The 26621-nt window shown below is 47.5% G+C and overlaps 1 protein-coding gene across 1 annotated transcript in view; it reads right to left on the reverse strand.

Annotated features, from left to right (window-relative positions):
- The window catches only part of CABLES1 (Cdk5 and Abl enzyme substrate 1), a 106107-nt gene that overhangs the window by 59443 nt on the left and 20043 nt on the right, over window positions 1-26621 (reverse strand). The window contains exon 2 of the mRNA XM_065889464.1: window positions 5061-5132. Within this exon, the coding sequence (XP_065745536.1) occupies window positions 5061-5132 (72 nt within the window). The remainder of the gene's footprint in view (window positions 1-5060; window positions 5133-26621) is intronic.

The following is a 26621-nucleotide window of genomic DNA, read 5'->3' on the forward strand; positions in this document are numbered from 1 at the left end:
GAAGTTTGGTGTTGTATTGAGAAAGGGAGCAATGACTTTTCTGGTTGGGTTTTTGCTACCAAATATTTTTGTTTACCTTTCTGACCATGGACCCCGATGGCTGGCTCCTGGCATCAGACGTGGGTGCCTGAGACCTTATGCTTCAGAGAGTGAGTTCCAGAGAAGCAGTGCCCGGCTTCTCAAAACCACACTAAGGTCCAGGCCATCACCCGAGTTCATTCACTTCTGAACTTTGAGGCTTCAGGTAAGAGAATAACAAGATGACCCAACAAGGAGGTACAGTTGAGGGCAGGTGGGGTGTGTGGGCCCATTGGTGGCAAAGGATTAGGGAATGGGCAGCATCACAGACCTGCCTAGCAGCTTGAATCTTTACTCTCCTCCAAGGGCTTCCCTCAAGGGAAATTGGGGGATAGCCCTGGGCTGGGCTAGGCTAGGTGCACAGCTCCCAAACCCCCTTACCTGCCCTCAAGTAAGGGCCAGTCTTCCTAGAAGCCCTTTTCCAGAGAGTGCTGAAAATTATTGTTTTTCCCTTAAGAAACAGCACCTCATAATGTAATTTAACTTGAAAAAAATATATAGTAAAGTGAATGAGTGCAGGTCAAAGCAAAGACATGGTAGCAGGTATCTGGTGGCTTTCATCAGGAAAACGGGGCTCCCTGGGCCTTGGATCTGGAGGAAGGAAGCCTCCCTGTCATTCATGTCCATTCCACCGGATCAGGGTTCACAGAACACGGCCACAGCCTGAGTGGCCCTCCCAGCATCCACCACAAACTCACTACCAGCCCTAGTGACCTATCACTAGTAATATTTCAGATCTCTCCCTGGAAATGTTGTGAGGATTAAACGTGATGATTTCTACAAGAGCTACATACAGTGTCAAGTGACATGTTCAAATACAAATATTCACATTCATACATATGTACACACATTCATATACACATTTCAAGTGTGTGATTATTATTAAAACCTTTAACTACAAAGGATGCATATTTTGTTACTGTTTGCCTCCTGTATTCTGAAAACCACAGCCCTTATTAAGGGTCCTGAATTCTTGGTTTTAAATAGATTCTTTTGAAGATGTGCAGAGGGACTTCCCTGGTGGCACAGCGGTTAGGAATCTGCCTGCCAACGCAGGGGACACGGGTTCGAGCTCTGGTCCGGGAAGACCCCACATGCCGTGGAGCAACTAAGCCCGTGCACCACAACTACTGAGGCTGCGTGCCACAACTACTGCAGCCCACGCGCCTAGGGCCCGTGTTCCGCAACAAGAGAAGCCACCGCAATGAGAAGCCCGCGCACCACAATGAAGAGTAGCCCCCGCTCGCTGCAGCTAGAGAAAGCCCACACAGCAACAAAGACCCAACACAGCCAAAAATAAGTAGTATAAATAAAAAAATAAAAAAAGAGACATGCAGAACCCTGCCTGAGGGCACTTTGTAGATGCTTCCTGTGGACCTCAGGAAGGGTTTGAATAGGGAAAATCACCCACTAATCCCCCTCCCTACTCCAAGCCTCCGAACCCAGATTCAGCCTTCTTGGGGTCCAAGAAGATTCAGCCTCACTCAGCCTTCCTGGGCAGCTCTCTGGAAGCAGACCAGCACCTCAGACTGCCTCTGTTCTACCTCCAGAATGACTGTTAGAGTCTGCAGGCCACCCAAGGTCCCCAGTTGTCTCTCTCACACACAGCAGAAGGTTCTAGAACTATGTAGTCACTGGGGAGAGGAGAATCCTCGAAGGCATAAATGTGTGCTATCGTTGGTTGCTGGACCGTTGTTCAGGAGCATCCTCACATCCTTACCCAGCTTCCCCCCAAAATGCAGAGCTTCCTGGGTCCCCCAGTCTGAGGGCAGTGGGCTAAGAGCTAGACTGTGAGGATACCTTCCTAAGACCCTAAGCTGCTCCCTGCCTCCACACCTGCAGAAAGAGGTGCTGTAACCCTCAGGTTTGGGCACAAAATCTCCCAGCCTTCTGCTGAAACCGGAAGTTGGCAAAAGGGGCACAGGTGGCTTTCGGCACCAGTAATTACTTAATGGCACGGCAGCCCGCACACATCAACTGAGACAGGCTGGAAACTGGGGCAGGTGGTGACGGCTGCCGCATTTGCTGCAGCTGAACTGAGGTCTTTCTGGACATCTAACAGAGACATCCTAGGTCCTTATTTCTGGGATACCAGGTAACCACCAGGCAAAGTGGAAAACCCCAGTCTAAAGCCTCTCATTGCAAATGCTCAGTCCTTGGAGTTCAAGGTGGATACAGGAAACTAACCTGTGATGTGCAAGAGAAAGGCAAGACTTTTAAACAGATAACAGAGGCGCTTTCTTTCCATACCAGCATCCAATTCTAACTGCATATGCTACTGATATAGCCCTTCGATCAGCAAGTTGTTTGTTGTCTTGTGATTTTTTAAGCATTCAGCCTCCACCACCCCCCACCTAAGAAACGCTTTAAGAGAATTGTGGCATTAACAACAATTGCCAAGGAAACTGGAAGACTAAGCACTCAGGTTATGGCAGGTTAAGCAAAGAAGGAATTAATTTCAAAGCCATCTGCATTGACGTGTAAAAATACCCATTTAAAACCATACATTTTAAGTGATGTAAAATTAAATTAGGATAGAATTAAACTGAAAACTAATTTAATGAAAGATTAGCTCTTTCTTCTTAGCACTGATTATAGGATACACTTAATTATGCAAAAGGTTTTTAATAGATTCCTTGGAGCCGTTTGTTCTAGGTGCTGAGTTTAAAAGCAAGTTGGGCTAATAGCCTTCCGCCCCCCCCAGTTCCCAAAACACTTCAGCAGCATTACTGGTACATTCATTTCACAGAATCGGGGAGCTGGAAAGGACAGAGATCAGCTGATCTGCCCCTCCCATTTTACAGGTGGGAAAACCGAGGCCCCAGAGTAGGTAAATGAATTTCCAAAGCCACATAACCAGTTGGTAGAAGAATCAGGCCAAGAATTCAAGTCCCCTGACTCCCAAACTAATGCCCCTTCTGCTATTTTTATTTCTTAGGAACAAGTAAGTTTCTAAGTAAATATCAGAATTCTTTATTGAAGTATAGTTGATTTACAGCTTTGTGTTAATTTCTGGTGTACAGTAAAGTGATTCAGTTACATATATATACATAAATATATATATATATATCCTTTTCCATTATGGTTTATTACAGAATATTGAATACAGTTCCTTGTGCTATACAATAGGACCTTGTTGTTTATTTTATAATAGTAGTTTGTATCTGCTAATCCCAAACTCCTAATTTATCCTTCCCCCGCCCCCTTTCCCTTTGGTAACCATAAATTTGTTTTGTATGTCTGTGAGTTTGCTTCTGCAGTAAATATCAGAAATTTTTCAATTAAAAAAAAAGTCCATTAGGGAAAATAAGGACTTCTTAAACTGCCAACTCCCTTGGTTTCAGACTTACTTTTTAAACTTTACATTTACACAAGATTTGTTGAAAATTAAGTATAGCATTCTGTAAGTAAGGGTTGGATGAAGTTACAGTTAAGGCAGATAAGCCATTTTTACTCTGCCCATTTGTGCTACCACAGGACTGAGGGGTAGAGGACCAGCCTGGGCAGATTCTGAAAGGAGGGTACAGGGGTGATGGGGCCCATGACCAGGAACACAGCGCCCAGCTCCTTCTCTGGCCCCCCTTTACTACCTGGAATCCCCGAGGTGACATTTTAGAGCCTGTGACCTTTTTTTAACCTGGTTTCCTTGGTCACAACTACCATATTGCTCGAACGACCACGGCCCCTCGCATCCTCTCCAAACTCCAGGGCCTTTGCAGTTCTGTTCATTGATTGGCATCAACTGTACTCAAATGCCAAAGCCACTCGGTGCCACCTGAGAACATTTCTCCCTGACGCTCGCTGATTACTTTGGGCCACTTAACAAAGACTGACAGAAGAACACTTGTACCCAGGCCACGTGGATCACACAGCCACACACCATCAGCCTTAGATGGTCCCAGAGGGTATGTGTGTTTTCAAAAAGACTTCAAACGTGGAAATCGGACTGTCTGGCCCTGACTTTCTCTTTGGAATGATGTCGGTGATGAGATTCACAGTCACTGATGCTTCCAATCAGATCCCAGGCCTAGCCTGTCTATGCTCCACCCTTTATCCAGGTGGTCTGTGGACAAGACCCGTGACCTGGGGGTGAAACTCCAGTCAGGGAAGGAGCCCGCTCCAGGGGGAGACGCCTCCCTCCACCTCAGCATCCTCCCAGGCTCAAAGGGAGGAGCCGGGGACTCCCAATCCCTGGCCAGCAGCCAAAGCATGCATGAAGGGTGCAGATGGGGGTTCCCGTAGAAGCTGGTGCGAGGGCATGAGAGCACACACCCCCCCCTCGGCTCTGCCCCTGCCAGGCATTCCCTGTAAAGCCACAGCGTCCCACAAGGTCCCGTCTTGCCTCAGCTCCTCCTGCACAGCCAGCTCAGCTGGGGCTGCGGTGAGGGCTGCAGGGGACGCAGTGTGTGTCTCCTGAACTCCAGGAGGGCCAGGTGGACCGAGGCGAAGATTAGAGGAAGGAGAGCTGCCAGTCAGAGGCCCGGCACAGCTCAGCAACTGCTGTCACCGAGAAAAAGATGCTTCGAAAGCACTTTTCTAATCCGGAGGGAGAAATGGAATGCTTTCAGCCCCAAGGGAGCACTCACAGCTGACCTACCTGAGCTTCCCAGCACCTGGCTTTGGAGGAACATCGTGGCACCTGCTAATGAACTCGAGGACTGTGATTCCTGTGTCCCCGCGCCTGAGAAAGCCGGGGCAAGGGACGCGCTCTTCTTCATTAAGCAGCAATTTTCAAGAGGAACAGGTTACCGCACCTGAACTCACATGCAAACTGGGCTATTCTGATACGTAATTGGGATTTCATAGTGTTCTAGTTCTAATGTTCCAAAGGGCTGGGGTTTCCAAACAGAGTCTGGAGATCTGATTGTCATTTTTAGAATTTAATTCTGTAGATCAAAAACTAAAAAAAAAAATTCAAACTTTGGCCGCCACCTAGTATCGCAGGCCATACACACACACATAAGTGCAACCCGAAAACTCACCTCCGTAGAGGGGCGTTCTCCTCAATATCTTCCAGGGTCTCCAAGGATGATCTCTGGGAGATGAGGCGACGTCTGCAGAGAGAGGGAAAAAAAATCTAGGAGTTAAAACTGCATTGTGAAATGGATCAGGCATTTCTATAAAGCTAAAACTGTTCTAAAAAATTAAGTCCACTAAGAAAAAAATCAGGCAAAAGGTGTTTTAAGAGGCTGCCATACTCCCAGCCTGTACCCTGAATGCCAAGCCCATCTTGCCTTGCCGAGTCCTGAGCTTTCTCCCTGGTTGTAGGGCTGCTCTGGTGATTAGGAAAGTGATGGATACTTTTTATGTTGCCTAAAACCAACAAAAGATAAGGTGCCTCTGACAGTGTATAACTTTGGTACTGTGTGCCCTTTTTCTAAAGCATTAGATAGTACTGTTAAGTATTCAGATATCAGTGGTCTGAACCAGCTTTAGCTGATAAATATTAAACATTAAAACTGTACTAAATAAAATCTCAAAATCATTAGGAGGCAAGAAAAAACTTATGGTCTCTGGGCCATAATTTCGAAAGCAACTAGAAACAAGGCAGACATTATTCCCCTGGGAGAATTTCTCTGAGACCAGTGAGAATTTATATCAGGGTGTGATTAGGCAAAACACAAACTCTTTCCATCTGCTAAAGAACTGCAAACCACCTGCCCAAACCTCCTCAATCTAGTTTCTTTCGTCAGACTGAAATAAGAATGGGTCCTAGTTAATTGAGAATATCTGGTACAGGGACCAGGCGGGATGGTGGTTGGTAATTTTATAGCAAATCCGTGTGAACAAGGGCCATCACTTCATAGTAAATGATTTGGCGGAAGGGTGGTGTGGACAGAAAAATATCTGATTGGGTCTTTACCTTGGAAAAAAATGGGACTAAAATTAGAAGACTATGTCTATTTTGTGTTCATTTGATAACATTTAGGTTAAGAACATGCAATTATAACCATGTTCTAATTTGTTCTAAAGAATAAAAAAATGAAACAAATGTTTTTTGCTTTGTTCTGTGTGTACTTTTTCTGACCAACCACACTGATACCTTTTCGCTTCGTGTTTTATTTTTAATAAGACAATCAGAAGGGTCATTTTTGCAAACCATTCGAGGGCTTCATCAATTTTCCCAGAGCCTGTCTTCACGTTTTGACAGTCAAATCCTTTCTAAAACACTCAGCACACACCTCCCTGCTTCTCTCTCCAGTGAGCCTCGTTTGTCCACATGTGAGACCCAGGAGCTCTCCAACATCACCTTCACTGTCTTCATGACACACTGACCTTCTGCAGTTTACTCTGTAATTAACTCATGTTAAACTTCCATTTCTGTAATATGGTATTGTTAGCGTTCCAGCAGTCAGTCAGACCAGGGAGACACTGGTCTTACCTGATGGGGTGGGGAACTGATTTTATAGGTGGGGATTTGAGAGGTGGCCAATTCATGAGTAAGTAGGACTCGCCTGTGCAGCCCCCTAAGTCCAGGGACTCAGCACGCCAGGACCCCTGTGACAACACCTGGCGGCTGTGGCTTTGAAGGAAGTGTCCAGGCCATCGTGAGGCACAGCCCCCTAGGTGCCAGGTCTGGCTGGGACGGAGTCCCAGGCTGGGCCGGGGACAAACCCCCAGTTAGTCACACTCCCACCCAGTGTAGCTCTCAGATATAGGTGTCCCCATGCTCCCCATCCAAGGGACGGTATGATGCTACATGTGTGCTGGGTCAGACAGACTCAGATTTCCGTTCTGGAGTCTGGAGGCTCTGGGACCTTAGAAAACTCCTTAATCCTTGAGCCTCAGTTTCCTCACCTATGACACGGGAAGTAAGAGTAAGTAAGAAACAAAGAGAGGGCTTCCCTGGTGGCGCAGTGGTTGAGAGTCCGCCTGCCGATGCAGGGGACACGGGTTCGTGCCCCGGTCTGGGAAGATCGCACATGCCGTGGAGCGGCTGGGTCCGTGAGCCATGGCCGCTGAGCCTGCGCGTCCGGAGCCTGTGCTCCGCAACGGGAGAGGCCACAACAGTGAGAGGCCCGCGTACCGCAAAAAAAAAAAAAAAAAAAAACAAAGAGACATGAAGTCCTTGGCGCAGGACAGTTAATGACCAGGAGCTCCTGGGATTTTGATTGTTACTCCAGTTTCCTCCACTGGGGCTGCAGCCTGACCTGATGCCCTCCCCGCTCAAACGACTGGGGTCAGCCTGGCTGTCCCAGCTCTGGCCGCTCCTCCAACCCCTGCCAGTGGCGAGGTCACTCCCAAATGCCTTGTGCCCGAGCCAACCTGTGACACGTGCTCCTTCCACCCCTACACCCCCTCCGAAGCAGAACTAACTTGGTGTCACCTTCGCTGAGGCACTGGCCACCCAGGCCTCCGTGCACCGTTCTTACTTAATACCAATGTCTCCTCTGCAGCTGTGATTAAGATATTTACTCTGTTTACCTGTGGATAATGTCCTGAGTTCCCTTTTTCATTTTTTTTTCTTTGTTTGGCTGCACCATGCAGCAAGTGGGATCTTAACTCCCCGACCAGGGATCAAACCCTCAGCCCCTGCCGTGGAAGCGCGGAGTCATAACCACTGGACTGTCAGGGAAGTCCCTCTTCTGAGTTTTAAAATCAAAAGTGAAATATTAATTTAAGTATGCACCCCTAAATTGTCATTAGACATAACATAGTCACAGGCAGAAATAAATGTATGGGTTTCAGATCCTGAAAATCCCAACAAATCCTGTCAAACTTTGAGCCTTCCTCTGCAGGTGAATGCAGAGGCACCTGTCACCTCTGCATTTTCAGGTGACAGGTAAACAGACATTTAACATTTGGCTCAATCTGCAACCGAGGTGACTGCAGCAACTGTGCAGCTTCAAGCTCTCCCTTCCTTCAATTATCGTATCAGAGGTCCCCCGGGAAGCTCTGTGGTTGGCTCCCTGGGCAGTGAAGATACAACCAAGGCCGCAACAAAGGCCAGGCAGGCGCATCCTGTTCTGCCCACCCACCCGGCCAAGCCTGGCCTGCTGGGACCACAAAGCTGATCCCGGCTTAACTCTTGTCCTCAAGGAGCTCATATTCAAGGGGGAATCCATGGGACCACCAGCAGGGAATTCCCTTAACAACCCCTCAAGCTCCTCTGGCATTTGAGGCTGTCTCCCTTTCCCACCCCAAGAAGAGCACGGCCAGCCCTCCAGCTGAAAATGTGTCCAAATGAACCCACGGAGGACACATGAGGCCCTGCCAGGCGCCCTGGGGCCCACAGGCTCCCGTCCAACATTCAAACCAGGGGGTTCACCCTAGAAAACTAGGCCAATTCATAAAAGCACACAATCTGACAATTCCTCCATCTAAAACCCACATCCGGCAATTCCTATGCTGGAAAAGACAGATGCTATTTGGAAAATAATCAAATTAGAATACATCTTTCTATATATTTATAAGGATTTATTTTCTAAAAGCCAGTACATTTGATATTCTCTTCATGAGTTGAACAGATATAGATTCTCTCCCTCTCACACACACAGAGGCACTTAAGGTCTGGATTCCTTAGAGGGAAAAAAATTCAAAACCCAAATGCCCACCTGTTCCTTTAAATTTAGCAGATGTGTGCTTCCCTTCTTCATGAACAGAACTAAGCAACATATTCTTTGAGATGCACATATAGAGCTTGGAAAGAACTACCACGGATCATTGTAAAGAAACTGTCATATGGTACCAGAAAAATGAAGATGCGATGCCTGCCCTTCCTGCCACGAGGGCCTGCCCTGTGGTGGTAGCTTATCTCTGCCCCTGCCACCCTGCTAAATCCTTCCAAGCTGTGTAGTAACCTTTCCCCTTACCTTCTATCTTCAGAAAGCCCACAGTGGAAGGGAAGGCTAAGGGCGGGTGGCCCACCTTCACCAGGCACTTTTCACCCCGTTATCTGTCTCATAAACCAAGTCCATTACTGTGCAGACTCCTTACCATTGGGCACAGTTAACAAGCAGAGGTCTTTGAATAGTTTAATGACTGATAAGGAATACTTAGCCTTGGGCCAAAACAGCATGCCCCCTCATTAACCAAGAAGACATTCAGTAAGAGCCCAAGTGTTATACATCGAAATCACTAAATGAAAGATTGAGTCCTCAGAATTCAGGGTTCCCCATCTTGTCTGACAATTATAATTTGGGTCCTTCCATACTGGCCACCAACACTTCTGAGGCCGATGTGGTTCACATTCAACACTCATATGTAAGTCAGCCTCCCTAAAGCCCCCAGACTCAGTTTAGAATACTACCCTTTGAATGTTGGACTCTGCCTAGGCAAGGAAATTCTAATCCATGACAAGGCTGCCTATCTGGATATACCTACTTGGACCAAATGAATCCACTTATCATTAGGGCTAATGGTTGATTGTGGCGTAAGTCACCGAGCGGTCCTGGGACCCAGGGCTGGTCACAGTGGGAATTATAGCAGCAGAGCCTCACCAGAGTGGACTCTGGGCTCACTAATGTCCCTGCTGACCAGTGAGGCTGGGGCAGGGCCATCCTAGCTCCAGCTGGGCCCAGGGTTTAGGACGGTGATTTAGGACCAAGCTGGGATAAAGAAGGTGACCCCCAGCCTCAGCATTGGTGTCAAACAAGTAGGTCGAGTTGGATCAATGCTCTCCACCCAGGGAACATTAATAATCTCTGGGGGAAAAACACAAGCTTTGGGAGCAAGAAAGGACCCTGACCATCTGGGCCAACCATTCCTACCCTCACAAAAAGGCAATTTAGCTGTGTGGTTCCCCCCATGGATGGAGTCCCCTTCCTGGCTGTCAGGCCGCTGGAGGGCAGGGTTACCTCTTCACAGACGTGAGGGAATGAGGGCCTCACGGATCCCTCAGTTACACGGGGGATGGGCCAGCTGAGGTCATAATTACTTCAGATCTGTTCTAACAGTTATTATGACCAAAAAAAACCCAAATAAAACCTCCAATCATAAAAATAACTTATAGCCGCGAGACACCCACAGACTTGTAATTTTTTTTTTTTTTTTTTTTTTTGCTGTACGCAGGCCTCTCACTGTTGTGGCCTCTCCCATCGCGGAGCACAGGCTCCGTCCGGATGCACAGGCTCAGTGGCCATGGCTCACGGGCCCAGCCGCTCCGCGGCATGTGGAATCTTCCCAGACCGGGACACGAACCCGCATCCCCTGCATCGTCAGGCGGACTCCCAGCCACTGCGCCACCAGGGAAGCCCCCGGACTTGTAATTTATTTGCTGTGTTACTTGGGTCCTGCTCCCACTGACCACGTCACCTCCCTCCCCCAGACAATACTGACCACTCCAGCCAGTGAGCTGCTCAGGCTCTCCTCACCTGCATAGCCCCAGGGATGGAAGATGCTCAGTAAACAGCAGGGACTCAATCAGGGCCGGTTGAATAAACTAATGAAGTCCACCATCTGCCGGTGGCTGTTTGGGATTTTCCCAGAGAGCACCAGACCTTCCACTCAATGCTTTTCTATACACAATTATTACTGGCTCTTCTCTATTCAATACACAAGGTCCCAATCTGATCACCAGGAGCCCAGAAATCATCCTCAGAAAGCTTCCCATTGTCTCACTACAGCGAGAAGAAGAGGGAGGCAGAAGACCCTCATCCTGCAGGGCTGGGGTGATTGGGTGGGCAGAAGGGCCAGGGCCCCCAGCACAGCTCAGCGGTTCACAGGCAGAAGGCATGATCCGTTTAAAATGGATTTCTTCTGTTGGAGTTTATTAAACATTCATCTTTCCAAATGGATTTCCCCCCCCTGCTTTTGTGACTATAAGAGTACTATGTTCCACTGTTTAAAAAAAAAATTCAAATTAGGAAACGTGTAAAGTAGAAACTGAGGAAATGACCTGCAAACCCCAGGGCCCAAAGAGCACCTTCTAAGAGTTTAGTGTATGTCCTTTTTGACTTGTTCCTATTTCCACATCAACTTATAAATGTGTGTGTGTGTGTGTGTGTGTGTGTGATTGAAACTATGAAAAAGACAAGAAGAATTTGCTTTTTTAAAACCAAAGGCAACAAGGAAGAGCAACCCCCCATGGGGTGAAGCTGGAACCTGGCTCCACTGTTGGTGACATGTGCAGTGTCTGAGCAAGATATAAGGATGGGATCTCAGAGAGACAGCTGCCAAGAGAGAATCCGGCATCCTTCCCAGGCTGGGAAGCAGCCCCCGGGGCTGGGTACCCTGTTCTCTGGCTCCGGACCAGCAAGTGAGGAGCAGTGAGCACAGAGGGGCTGTGCTTGATTGCTTGCAACACCAGCTAGGAAGAAGGGGATCGAGGACCACCGGTAGGATTAGGGCTCCAAGCGCACCGCCGAGGCTTGGTCTGATGCCCGCAGGTCCAGCAGCCTTCCCCACGCTGAGGTGCAGATGCGGGAATGGTGGCCTGAGATCTTTCTGGGGGCTGGAGGACTATCTCACTACCTCAGGTAAAAGAGGTACTGCAGGCAAGGAATCAGGGCTGGACAGCAAGCAGTCCCACTTCAACCTAGAGACCACGGGAGTCTTCATCCCTCAGCCTCCTTTTCTGACTCAGAGTCACAAAGCTTCCAAGGTCCCAATCAGGGCCCAGCAATAAAAGGTGTGAGGATCACTAACCTAGAAAGCAGAGCTGGCCTTTTGAGCAGTTAGGAAATCCCTTTGCAAATGTCATAAGATCCCACCCCCTGGTTCGTATATCTCACGTACGAGGGGAAGCTCACTACTTCAAGAAGCCCTAAAGAGAAGAACCACTATGTATCTAAGAATCGTACTTTCACTGATACAGCTTTTGTGAAAAGTCTCGTTTTCAAATACCAGGCTTCAAAGTCAAATGCTAACATCCCCACTGTTCTTTCCTTCATTTCTCTAAGGCAGCTTCAAGTTGTTGAGGTCACAGCACCAGGAGCTTGATCTCCAGATTCAGCAACTAAGTTGTGATAACTCTGGTCATGATTTGGCAAATTTTAAAGCCAGGATTCCAGATGCTCCTGTAGCAGAAGTCAAATCAGACTGTGCTCCTTGAAGAAGCAAACTGTTTTGCACCAATACATATGTGTTCACAGATGAGAAGGAAAAGTCAGCTGTCCCCTCTCAACAGAAGCTACAGTCTGAAAGCAAAAACGGCCTTGGCTTCAGCCTGAAGGTGTGTTTGTTAGGTGCATGCTCGGTTCTGCTTTCCACGATCTAAAGCTTCATCCAGCAGCAAAGGTGCTGAAACTGAGTGAGGCCCTACCTTGCTCACCTGGCAACGGCTGGTTGATAGACTGTGGAAGAAATCCCAGAGGAGAGCTGTGGAATCTGACATAGCAGTGGCGCACTGGCTGGGCCAGGCCACCAGGCTGGGGTGACTGCAGAGCACCATGCCTGGACCAGTCAGGTCCTGCAATGCCACTGAGCAAAGAGCACACGGCTGATTTGCTTGTGCAGGAAGAAAACCCTCTCCCTGTGGCAGCATGTGTGTCTAAAGGCAGATCCATACGCAGAATACGGATGGACACAATTCACACACCCCCAGCGGTCACGGAATTTTCCTTGTAAAGGAAGGAAAATAGATCATCTTTAAGAAAAGAAGGGCTGCGTGGATCAAGAAACAGACAAAATGCTAGGAAACTGATTTTGAATCTGGCTATATTTTAGAGTCTCTAGCTGATAATCTGGCACAGAATCGCCAAGAATTGCCAATCAGCTTGTTCAAATAAGATCTGTTTCTACATTAAAAAATATCCAGCCATTTATTTCCTATTTTTGCAAACATTTATTTATTAATGATATATCAAGTAACAAGCAGCAAGCTGGATGCTGAAATACAACAGTGAAAAACGTAAACACTATCCCTCCCTCATGGAGTTTAAATTTATGGTCAGGAAGACAGACACTGAACAAGTAACATAATTCTAGTTGTGAAAGAGATTAACACAAGGGAGGAAGAAAACAAACTACCTATGATACTGTGGGGCTACTAGCAAGATACATTTCAGTTATTTGTAAACATACTGAGCTCTTGTTTCCGCATGTGTGTCAAGAACTTCCCTGGTGGCACAGTGGTTAAGAATCTGCCTGCCAATGCAGGGGACACGGGTTCGACCCCTGGTCCGGGAAGATCCCACATGCCACGCGGCAACTAAACCGATGAGCCACAACTACTGAGCCTGCGCTCTACAGCCCGCAAGCTACAACTACTGGGCCCGTGTGCCACAACTACTGAAGCTCGCGCAGCTAGAGCCTGTGGTCCGCAACGAGAGAAGCCACCGCAATGAGAAGCCCGCGCACCACAACGAAGAGTAGCCCCCGCTCGCCACAACTAAAGAAAGGGAATGTGCGTCAACAAAGACCCAATGCAGCCAAAAATAAATAAATAAATAAATTTGAAAAAGAAAGAAAGCAACTCCGAATGTTTACAAAGAATACAGAGACACTCAGCTTGCCTGAGTCTACATTTGTTTCGAGGTTCTCATCAGACTCACCAAATCCTGGAAAACCAAGGTGTGAGGTCATCTTAGCATTTAGGGCTGTGCAGAGACGGACTTGTTGGCAGGATTTAATGACTGGCCAGGTTTTCACTCCTCAGATGCCCCACTCCACCCTGCCCACTGTGCCCTGCTGATCTTACAAAACACCCTTTCCATCATGTCATCCCCTAATTTGAAGATCCACAATGATTCCCTCTGGGAACAAGTTCAAACTCCTCTGACAAAGGGACTAGATGGGGAGATCAGAAGACAGGGCAGACACAGCACACATGGCCATCCCGAAGGCACCTCCCAGTCTCCTGGGGCATCCCAGGAAATAGAGGGGCCACGCCAGAGCCACGGGTTGACACTGCCACATTCTAATTCCCCCTCAGCCTCATCCTGGAGGGAAGGGCCTGGTCCTGCAGCTGGAGGGAGCAAGTTGGGCCAAATGTGCAGAAGAAGAGAAACGAGGAGCAGGTGTATTGGTTGAAAAAAAAAATCAGGACCCAGAAAGGTTTTGGGTTTGTGTGGCCGATGAGATCAAACGACATTACCTTTGCAATAAAACATGCTGCATAGCCATGGGGGTGACAAGTGGGGCCCAGACCAGGGCAGGGTGAGGGTGGAAAGGAGACATGAGCAATGGAAAACCACTCAAAATTAAAGAATCGCCTTCATCCTGGAAACCAAAGAGCACTGTGGATTGAACAGAACCAATCCACGGAGTTTGGGGCCAACTCACGTATGTTCTGGGTGGGCCCCAGAATCAAAGGAATCAAATCCAGGTGTTTCTGTGAAAAGAGTGCCCTGAGCCAGGTGAAGGAGGGCGGCTGGGAACCCAGCACCTGGACCCGGAGTTTAAGGCCAGGACAGACCAGGTGTGGAGTGTGGGGGGGGAGGGGAGGGCACGAGTGAGCTTGAAGGAGAGTCAAGATTTAACTGGGAGAGGACCTCCTGGAGAGGAAGCAGCCGGACTAGCCCGGGAGGTTCAGGGTGGACTCAGGAGGGACCTGAGGAGGGACATACATACTTCACGGGAGCTGAACAGGATGGAACACCAGGCTTTGCAAGACATAGAGGAATTCCCTGAAGCAAAGTCTGGGAAGGAGCCCAGTAGGAGCCGGGAGCCAGACAGGCCCCTATCAGATGGCTGAGGTCAGTTCCAGGAGGAGGTGGCGAGACCCCAAAGGCCAAATGAACACGCAGATGGGTGGGCTGGGGCCTGGCACCACAGTGAGATGGAACAAACACGCGCACCCATAAGCATTTACACAGTGTTCCCTTCTGAATGGGAACAATGGAGGTGCAGGAACACCCGCCAGGGCACATGTGGGGAAGCAAGGTGCAGGCACAGTTGGCTGGAGACACTTCCTTAGACGGAGGCTGATTGCAACGGGTGCTGAGCCTTCCAAAGACCCACAAGCACCTGAGTCGTGTCAGATGGACCCTCGGCCTCCACTCATCTCCAGCCTCTTCAGGAAGAGTGGGTCATCCTGGACCCTCTTCTCTGTACTCAGGATGGGGCCTTCTCTTAAACAGTCCACCCTGACAATAGCCCAAGCATTGGTGACCTCACCTTTCCTTCCCAGTCATTAGGAGGACTTAACTGTTGCTTTGCAAGAATGCCTTTACATGCTGAAGACCTTTTAAGTTGTTAGACGGCAGAATGGGTGCCCTCTGTGTCCATATTCGGTGCTATGGGGTCTGCAGCACAAAGGCTAGAGATGGACGAGAAGAAGCCAAGCCCCGCCCCGGGAGGTGACCTCCTCTCCCCAGCTCCCCGGCCTTGAAGGGCTGAGATGTCAATGGGAGCTAATTTAATCAGAACGGCAGAGTCAGGTGGGGCTGGTTACTTCCCCGTTGGCATTTCACTGAAACTTTCAGAGGCTGCCTTGCAGCATAATCGCTCCCCTGAGTTTCTCCCTTGGTTTCCAGCTTGACCTTTCCCTGTTCTGAAGGGCCGTCTGTAGAAATGGATTCTGACAGCTCGGAAACAGCATGCAATTATTTATAGCAAATTCGGGATGGATGGGGTTTCGTCAATCTTTATTTTCTGCTTTTTCCGATTAACCACGGCCCACGCTCTGTCGCAGCTTATGGAAACGAAGACTAATCGTCCCTTGTCTTTCCAGCTTCAAGCATCGGCCTCCCTTTTCCTAACGAGGGGCCCAAATGATCTCACTCCTCTCTGGAAGCCTTTTTAGAATGCCTTGCTTCTCCTTGGCTGCCGAGGTTTATTCCCTTTATTGAAAGCTGACGGGGGTTGGGCACAGCTGAATCGCTGGCCTCACAAGGGGCTTATAGGGTAAGGAATGCCCCAGGAGTGACCAAATCTTAGTTCAAAAGAAAACTCAGAATCTGCTTCACCTGCTCTTCATCCAAATGCCACCATCTTCCTAAGGCACAGTGCGGTGCCACCTGCTCTGCGAAGCTACCTCTGACATTTTCTGAATTCCTACCTCATTTGGTATCTTTACTGTATTACGTGGAAATTTTGATATCTAGATATTTGTAGAATGATTGATTTTATTCTTATTACACCCTGTATCTCCAACCTGACTGCAAATACCTTGAAGAGATAACTATGTCTTCCCTTCTCTGAAACCCCCTCAGTGACTGGCACATTACCTGGTCATAGTAGGTGCTCAATAAATCCTTAAGTACAGCATGAACAACTGTCTGTAGCTACAGCCGGCACACAAAGGGCAAGGATGGATCTTAACTCCAGATTAACACTGCTCTGAGGGACTATTCTGAGACCCCTCACCAACCCAGCAGAGGCCCAAACCATATCAGGAATGAGGTCCAAATGAAAGCTGGGAGGGATCTCTGAGATCACCAGATCACCTGTGGTCAAACTTCTTCTGCACAGCAGAATGTTTTTTTTTTCAAACTAAATCTTATATCAAGTCTCCACATATGAAACAGATTAGAATAATTATAAATTTAATAAGTAACTTTTTTATATTCAAATGTATAACTCAATCACTATTAGAACAGTGAAGCTATTTTGCTGTACAAGCAAATCTGAAGTTATGGTGACATTTCTAGTCTGAGGTCAATCTCAGCATCTAGCTTATCTCTTTTGGTCTTGGTTGTACAGTATGGAGATAATCCCAATTGATACAGATAGGTAGGTGCCTACGGTAACCATTTTTAAACGTCTCAGGACCCACTTCAATTAAATAGATGTGGCAGGCGAAGCTTCGTTGCACGGAATCAACTTACTGTGGCCACATGTTAATTAATGCAAAGTTAATGTATTGACAGTCACCAGCATGACAGCTATGAGCACTACTGAGTTTGTACTTTTCCAGTTTTAAAAACACTTTATATATGTATATAAGTGTGTAACATACACATATATAAATTATACCTCAAAATGTTAAACACAGAATTACCCCATATGACTGGCAACTCCATTCCTAGACATAATCCAAGAGACATGAAGGTTATGCTCACACAAAAAGTCGTACATGAATGTTCACAGCATTATTTACAATAGCCAAGATGTGAAAACAACCTAAATTTCATCGACTGACGAATGGATAATAAAATGCAATATTCTTCAGCCATAAAGAGGAATGAAGTACTGATACATGCTATAAAACGGATGACCCTTGAAAACATTATGCAAAGTGAAAGAAGAGAGTCACAAAAGACCACATGGTGTATGATTCCAATTATATGAACTCCATAGAGGCAGAAAGTAGATTAGGGGTTGCCTAGGGTTGGGTGGGGGGAGCGGGAAGAATGGGGAGTGATTGCTAATGGCCACAGGGTTTCTTTTAGGGTGATGAAAATGCTCTAAAATTAGAGAATAGGGGCTTCCCTGGTGGCGCAGTGGTTGAGAATCCGCCTGCCAATGCAGGGGACACGGGTTCGAGCCCTGGTCTGGGAAGATCCCACATGCCACGGAGCAACTGGGCCCGTGAGCCACAACTACTGAGCCTGCGCGTCTGGAGCCTGTGCTCCGCAACAAGAGAGGCCGCGACAGTGAGAGGCCCGCGCACCGCGATGAAGAGTGGCCCCCGCTCACCGCAACTACAGAAAGCCCTTGCACAGAAACAAAGACCCAACACAGCCAAAAAAATAAAAATAAATTTAAAATTAGAGAGTAGTGATGGTTGCACAACTTCGTGAACATGCTAAAAACTGCCGAATAGTACACTTTAAATGAAGACTGTATGAATTATCTCAATCAAGCTGTTACAGTGATATCGAAAATCTATATATGTGGGAAACTACATTCTGAGAAAAAAATAGAGTCAAAATGAATCAACTGTTTGTGGAATTCCTTAAAGCCCTCGCTGAGTTCCTTAGTGCTCTATTGAGATAATACGATTATGAAAACTATGGATCTGGTTCCTTTCCTTTGACCAGACCTATGGACACCGAGAGCTTAGCTGACCTGCCCAGGCCAGGGCCAGATGGTCAGAAAGCAAGGACAGGGCCCAGATGATCTCACTGCAGAGCTGGCTCCTTTCCTTTCCAATGTGGCTTAAGCTGGCCCTTTCAGGGGGTGTTTCCAGCACTCGGTAACAGGAACCAGGTGAGCACAGAAGGCGGTGATAGGGGCACACTCACCACTTTCACCAGGGCCTCGTTTTCTCCCCCATCTCCCATGGGCATCTCCAGCTCAGCATCACCAACACTGCTGACAGACAACACGTCCGTCCCCTTTCTCCCTGCATCCTTGCAGGGCAAAAAAGGACCTCCTTACTGCACACATCAAGGTGGCATATTCGTTTGGAGTCTGAGACTTCGGCTTCCTTAACTTCCCATTTCCCTCACCTCTGGTGCAAGACACACTTGCAAACGAATCCCTTTTTATTAAAGGCTCATCCTGTTTTCTAGAGAGGAGAGAGCCTGGGAGCAACTTTAGGCCTCCAAGAGGCAAGAAGCAAGACAATACACCCTCTGAGGTGCTTCTGTCAGCGTCTGGGTAGGTAGTTTAATTTTTTAACAGCTCGTTTGGAGCCCTTTGAAAATATATTATTAGCACATTGGCCTCACCATATACCTAATTTAGCAACCATGGTTCTAATTACCAGGCTGTTCAGGAAGGGTTTCCAAAGTGAGTTTGCAGCCTGAGGGCTGTGCGGAAAACCACATGAATATTTACTTAGATGTTCCGTGGATTCAACTTATTGGATACTCTCGCGAAAGTCTAACCCAGAAGTCTGAGTCGCCCTTTATGCCAGGGCTTTGGTGTGATACCACGGGGTTATTATGGAAAATAATATATTCTTTTTTAATAGAAAAATATTTTATTGAGGTATAGTTGATTTACAGTATTATATTAGTTTCAGGTGTACAACACAGAGCTTCAATATCTTTATAGATTATGCTCCATTTAAAGTTATTGTAAAATATTGGCTATATTCCCTGTGCTGTACACTATATCCTGGTAACTTACTTATTTTATACATGATAGTTTGTCTCTTAATTCCCTACCCCTATCGTGCCCCTCTGTCTTCCCCTCTTTCCCATCAGTAACCACTAGTTTGTGCTCTGTACCTGGGAGTTTGTTTCTGTTTTGTTATATTCATTTGTTTGTTTTAGTTTTAGGTTCCACATATAAGCGATATCATACGGTATTTGTCTTTCTCTGTCTGACTTGCTTCACTCAGCACAATACCCCCCAGGTCCATCCACGCTGTTGCAAACGGCAAAATTTCATTGTCTTTTATGGCTGAGTTGTGTTCCATTGTACATATACACTCACAAATAATATATTCTTAAAAACTTCCAAGGTGGGTGATATACCATTTCCAACCAACGTTTCCACAAAGCAACAGACTAAAATCAATGCAATCAGCTGCCATTTTATTTTCCTAAGGATGGTCAGTGGTGTCATTCTTTAGGGCAGGATCCTTAAACTGGGGTCTCTGGACCTCTTAGGGGTTCTGTGCACCTTTAAAATCAGATGTAAAGTATGTGTGTGTGTGTGTCTGTGTGTCCATTTTCTCTCTTTTCTAAAAGAGAATCTATGAGATCCCAAGAGAAGATTAGAAACCCCTGTTATCAGGCAAAGAATGATGCTACCAGGGGTAGCAGGGGTGACAGGGCAGAGTCCTAGATCCAGTTCTGTCTCTATTACGTGACTTTAAGCAAGATGTCACTGTCACCATTATCAGTGTCATCAGCACAGATACAAATATTCACAGTCCTAGGTATTGGGGATGCAGAAAAGAGTAAAGAAATGTAAAACTCGGTTCCTGTTCTGAGTGTCATGACCTAGTATGCAGACAGGGCAAACACAGCTCTGAAACTTGTAGACTTTGGTCAAATACTCACAGGCCAGAGCTTGGAATGCAGGTGAGCTCTGAGCTGTGCCCCACTTGGCAGGGAGGCAAGGCTGAAGGGATCGTGGGGAACCAGAGCTCCATTGAGGGTGCGTGTAGAAGGTGAGTCTCTGTGGAGCCTTTGGCTCTGCTCAATGAGGGTCAAGCCCAGGTGGCTAGGGTTTCACTGGGTGGCAGGAATCTTGGAAAAAGCTGAGGGATGACAGTCAAAGCAACACCAAAGCAGAGATGAGGGCCTTCTCTGAAAATTGGGTAGATTCCTAAAGATTGCAGGAGAAATAATAACACTTTGATATATCGAAAGGAAACTAGAGAAAAGTGAAACAGAAGGACTTTATAAACCTTTACCAAGAGATGGGGGCATGAATCAAGATATGCAGGTCAGAGGAGAAGCCTGCACATATACTCTGGGAAGGTCCAACACATGTGAAACTGCCCCTCTACCACCTGGAACAAAGCTCGCCTGAACTACCAACTGTTGTGCATTCGAACGTCCATCCACCATTTACTAACTACCCACGACAAGGTGCTGGGGGATCAAGAATGCATAGAGCTCAGTCCCTGCCTTCAAGGACAACCTGATGGGGAGACACCTTCAGAGAGATGATTAAAAAGGAGAGTGCACGGATGGATGTGTTGTGGGAGCAACGAGGAGACTCGGGGAAGGCTCCCAGGGTGCCAGTGCTGGGACGGACCTTGGCGACCACTCATCCAGGTGAGGAGACCACGTACGGCCCGGCTGCACAGGTCACGTGTTAGCAAAGCCCCAGTTATGTACCATACCACCTGGCTCATCTCCAAAGGCAAGAGCAACCTCTGCCCTTCTTTGCCACCAAAACGTATCAAGGTTAAGAAGGCGGTCTTCACTGTTTCTCTACAACGCAGAGCAGCCCCTCAAACTGATCCCTGCTCAGCCTGGGAGATTTTGTTCCCGGATTTCAACACGTGTCCTTTGAAACTGAAGCTCGTCAAGCGTCAGAACAGGCAAGGCGCACCCTGAGGCTGGACTGGGCCTATTACATTGGCGCCAAGATTTAATGCCTCGTAATCATCAAGAGCCCACTTTCCCAGGTTCATAAAAACCCAGCAGTCAGGCTTCTGCAGTTAGACTAATAAAAAGCACAATGGGCATAAAGGGACCCAAGGCCCGTCCACATGCCACCCGAGAAGACTTGGTTATGTGGTCCTGGAACCCAGAAACACCCCTACTGCCCACCCTGCCAGAGGCCATAGAGAAGGCGTGGAAGGCGGCTGATGTCCATCCTGTACGCCTGAGACAGCGCCTCCAACAGCACCCAGGCTCTCGGGAAGGACATCAGACCAGACTGAAAGGCGGCAGGCCCTCGTCACCTGTTTCTCCATCATTCTGCGAACATTAGATCCCAAGCACTCTAACAGCTTTATAGATATCTTTTTTTTTTTAACATCTTTATTGGAGTATAATTGCTTTACAATGGTGTGTTAGTTTCTGCTGTATAACAAAGTGAATCAGCTATACATTATACATATATCCCTATCTTTCCTCCCTCTTGTGCCTGCCTCCCACCCTCCCTCCCTATCCCACCCCTCTAGTGGGACACAAAACGCCAAGCTGATCTCCCTGTGCTAAGCGGCTGCTTCCCACTAGCTATCTATTTTACGTTTGGTAGTGTATATATGTCCATGCCACTCTCTCACTTTGTCTCAGCTTACCCTTCCCCCTCCCTGTGTCCTCAAGTCCATTCACTATGTTTTTTTTTTTTTTTCATTCACTACGTTTTACAGACATCTTTGTGTTTAATTCTCACAACGCCCCTGCAAGGTGAGTACTATTCTGACTCCCATTTCACAGCTGGAGAAACTGAGGTTCCAACATGGTATGTAACTTGCCCAAGGCCCCAGAGCCGGGAGGTGGTAGATAAGGAACAGGGCAACTTCCATACTGAACACTCTGAGGTGGCACTTTGCAAAGGAGAATCATTCTTGGATCTCTTCCAGAACTAGCAGCTCACAACATTATAGAGGAAGGAGTGGGCTGTCTTCCACAGGAGAGCTGGGAGGGATGGAGGGCTGCTCAGGGATCCCTCCTTCCCACGGGGCTGGCTGTCCTATCAGGGCCACCGTCAAGCCCAGGCAGGAGCCACCTGCCCCGCAGCTGCCTGTGACTTCACGGTGGCTGGCTCTAATTAGGGGAAACCAACAGGTTTCAAAGGAGTCTCTGGAGAGCCTCTGCAGGTCACAGGCCGCTTTAAACCCCCTCATGTACTTATCTGAGCAACAGGACATCTGCCCCCATGGTCCTTTCAAATTCTGATGAGTTCTCCAGACGTTTGTTTCAAAAGAAGTGAAGCTCTAACAGTTTCTGCTAGGTTTGAAAGTAAAGCTCTTTTACTTCAAAGTGAAAGCTATTTTGCCAAAGAAATAAGGCAACTAGGTTGGAACGGTGGGTTCAAAAAAAAAAATTAACTTTGGAACCTTGGACTGGGTGTAGGGGAAGCTTCACTCTTGGAACTCTAAGGCCCCATTCACATTAGAAATAACTGAGTTTTTCTCACAGACTAGGCTTTTTTTTTTTTTTGGCCATGCCACACAATGCATGTGGGGATCTTAGTTCCCTGACCAGGGATTGAACCAGTGTCCCCTGCAGTGGAAGCGCTCAGTCCTAACCACTGGACCGCCAGGGAAGTCCCCTCACAGACTAGGCTTAATGTGTTTAATCATTAGATCAGGTCTTCAGGTGGCTGGAGCCTCGTGGAGATCCCATATCGTGGGCGCCTGTTGTGGGAGCCCTCTGGTACAGGTGAGAGCCTCATCACAGGGGGCGTGGAGAGGCCGGGGGCTGGGGGGCTCTTCTTCCAGGCTCAACTGTCGGCCCTATCTTGGACACAGCTTTGCTCTGTGCCAATTTCCCCCCCACCACTAAAAAATTTTTTTATTGTGGTAATATATATATAACAAAATTTACCATTTGAACTATTTTTTAGTGTACAATTTAGTGGTGTTAAATACATTCACACTTGTTGTACAACCATTACTACCCTCCAACTTAAACTCTGTACTCATTAAACACTCAGTCTCTTTCCCCCCTCCCCCCCCCCCCCCCCAGAAACCACCATTCTCCGTTCTGTCTCTGTGGATTTGCCTCTGCCAGGTACTTCATCTAAGTGGAATCATACAGTATTTGTCCTTTTTCACTGAGCATAATAATTCATCCGTTGCATGTGCCAGAATTTCCTTCCTTTGAATAGGAGTACAGACCACATTTTGTTGAGTTTCATCCATTGACGGACACTTGGGTTGCTTCCAAATTTTGGCTATTGTGAATAATGCTGCTATGAACATGGGTGGGCAAACATCTGTTCCAGTTCTGTGCCTGGATTTTTTGGGTGTGTTTTTTTGAACTCTGAAAGGGCAAACTGGCATCAGTCCCATCAGATGCTCCAGGGGTTGCCCCTGGGTGGCCCGGAGGCGCCTCAGGTGTGAAAGGAAGGGAGGCGGTCCTGGGAGCTGCCCACACAGAGGTGTCACCCAGAAGGCTGCCAGCCTAGCTCCAGTGTTTATGGGAGCCGGCCTGTTGTTTTTAAGCATGGGAATGAACGGAAGGGCACAAGCCCCTGCGTGCCTGTCTCCTTCCCCACCTCAAACACACCCTTCCCTCCATGGAGGCAAAGCTGCCCACTGAGCCCCCCAGGGCACACGTGGGCAGCTGGAGCCCTGGTGTGGAGCAGCCCCTTCCCCCCTTCCGTCTCTCTTGCCCCCTCTGCAGACGGAGACCCCTCCTTGCTCCCGTGGCATCCTGGACATGGCTCTGTCATTGCAGCTCTGCATCGTCCTGGTGGATTTTCCTGTCCGGCTCTCCTAGGTGACTCAGGGCTCCCTAAGTCCAGGACTGACTCATATTAGGTACATAATAAATACCTGTTGAATGTTGGAACAAGCCAAAATAAACAGCTCCTCAAAACCCCCAAAACAGCCCCAAATGAACACTACACGAATTATAACCGACAGCATCTACCCAATGTGAGTTGCCTAAGGATGGCACCTTGCTAGCCTTCTAAAGTGTATTTTGAATGAGCTAATACAACTGCAAAAAAAAAAAAAAGAGAGACATCTGGTAAATAACACAGACCCTGAACTTCCAAACAACTTCTTGAAAAAATTGGCCTGCAGCTGGACCATCCGGAGCCCGAGGATTCTCAGTGGGGGCCGTAGGGGCCGTCCCAGGCTCCGTCTGTTCTGCAGCCCCTTTTCCAGACATGTGAGGGGAAAGATCCAGGAAGTCTCCCAAAGAAGCCTGGAAAGTTTTTGTTTTTTAAGTGGAAAAAAAAAAAATAGACGTGGAATTGAAATTACCATTAAGCAAACATAAAAATATGAAAGCACACTCCCAGGAGATTAGGGAAAATAATTTCCGCTGGTAGTGATCTTGAGATTAGTTTTGTCGAGTGAATCAAGCACCAGGCAGTGAGAAAGGGAATCTGGCTTCTATTTCTAGCTTCCCGCGCCCTGGTTCAGTCATTCAGAAATAACTTCTACTCCTTGCTTTTTCTACTTTAAAACAAGGGAAATGCCACCCTTCCTCCTCTGTCAGCAGAGAAATTGTGCTCCACACAGAACGCGCAGGATGCCCGGACTTCTGACACCACGGAGAGAATTCAATAAGCTCCCAGAAAAGCAGCCACCAACAGACATGTGCAGGATGCGATTTAATGACAAGAGGGGGTGTTCATAATGTATTACTGAGTGAAAAAAGGAAACTTGCACAAGTGGTATGTGCAGTTTGTTCTCTAGTATTAAAAAAGAGAGAGAGAGAACACATATCCACACCATAACCGATGTTAACTGACAGATTCTAACGCACCCATATCCACGCATGCCCTACAGCAAAACATGAACTGGTCATTTCTGGGTTTACGGGTAATTTAAATTTGTCTTTTTCTAAGTGCTTCACAAAGGTATTCCTTTTTGTTATCAGGGGAAAAATACATAGTTTTTAAGAAGAATGTATTCATATTATACACAGAGACATAAATATGTATGTGTGTATGCACACCGTGTATTCTGGGTGGTAGTAAAGAATCAACTGGCACCATTATTGAAGAAAATAGGTGGACGGGCAAGAAATAAAAGGCTGATAAGAAACGCCTTTGGATTAAGTGATTTCTTGGCCAGCTGCTTGCACACACATCAAAAAATCCCTAGAATTGCTTCTTTCCAGCAGACAGGAAATCACCCATTTCCCCTGAAATGTGAACTTTCAGGCACCAAGTCTGATGAGGAATCATTGCATTCAAACCAACCTTCCCTTTCCTTTCGTAAATCACCTCTAAATGAGAGATTGCTTCTAGATAGGCGGGGAGTAAAGAGCAAAATCTTTAGAGTGATGTACACCCATGTTCAAAGCAGTATTAGTCACAGTAGCCAAAAGGTGGAAACAACCCAAGTGTCCATGAACGGAAGAATGGATAAACAAAATGTGGTGTGTGTGTATATATATATATATATATATATATATATATATATATATATACATACACACAATGGAGTATTATCCAGCCTTAAAAAGGAAGGAAACTTTTGACACGTGCTACAACATAGATGAACCTTAAGGATTTTATGCTAAGTGAAATAAGCCAGTTATGAAAGGACAAATACTACATGATTCCACTTATATGGGGCACCTAGAGTAGTCAAATTCATAAAGACACAAAGTAGAATGGTGGTGTCCAGGAGCTGGGGAGAGGGAGTAGTAGGGAGTTATTGTTTAATGGGTATAGATTGACAGTTTTGCAACATGAAAAGAGTTCTGGAGATTAACTGCAAAACAATGTGAATGTTTAACACTACTGAACTGTACACTTAAAAATGGATAAGAGGGTAAATTTATGGTGGGTTTACACTCTACCCGGTTTGGTTTATGGATGCAGGGAGCAATTTCTGGCACGCAGAAATCCCTCTTTTCCTGGGTGGAAGAAAGATAGAACCCGACCCTAGGAGTCAGTGCACCAAAATGTTAGCAGTGATGGGATTACACATGGTTGTACTGGTTACTTTTTAACTGTCATTCTTTTTTTTTTTTTTTGGTTGGTTTGGGTCTTTGTTGCTGCGTGCGGGCCTTTTCTAGTTGCGGTGAGCGGGGGCTAACTCTTCGTTATGGTGAGCGGGCTTCTCACTGCAGTGGCTTCTCTTGTAGAGCATGGGCTCTAGCGGCACAGGCTTCAGTAGTTGTGGCGCATGGGCTTAGTTGCTCCATGGCATGTGGGATCTTCCTGGACCAGGGCTCGAACCCGTGTCCCCTGCATTGGCAGGCAGGTTCTTAACCACTGCACCACCAAGGAAGCCCTATCATTCTTTTTTTTTTTTTTTTTTTTGCGGTACGCAGGCCTCTCACTGTTGTGGCCTCTCCCGTTGCAGAGCACAGGCTCTGGACGCGCAGGCTCAGCGGCCATGGCTCACGGGCCCAGCCGCTCCACGGCATGTGGGACCCTCACGGACCGGGGCATGAACCCATGTCCCCTGCATCGGCAGGTGGACTCTCAACCACTGTACCACCAGGGAAGGCCCCTGTCATTCATTTGTTTTTTTTGTTTTTTTTTTGTTTTTTTGGTGGTTCGCGGGCCTCTCACTGTTGTGGCCTCTCCCGTTGCGGAGCACAGGCTCTGGACGCGCAGGCTCAGCGGCCATGGCTCACGGGCCGAGCCGCTCCGCGGCATGTGGGATCTTCCCAGACCGGGGTACGAACCCGTGTCTCCTGCATCGGCAGGCGGACTCTCAACCACTGCGCCACTAGGGAAGCCCTGTCATTCATTTTTAACACAACTTTAGAGACAACTTT

This window comes from Phocoena phocoena, chromosome 13 (genome assembly GCF_963924675.1).
Source record: "Phocoena phocoena chromosome 13, mPhoPho1.1, whole genome shotgun sequence".
Lineage (NCBI taxonomy): Eukaryota > Metazoa > Chordata > Mammalia > Artiodactyla > Phocoenidae > Phocoena > Phocoena phocoena.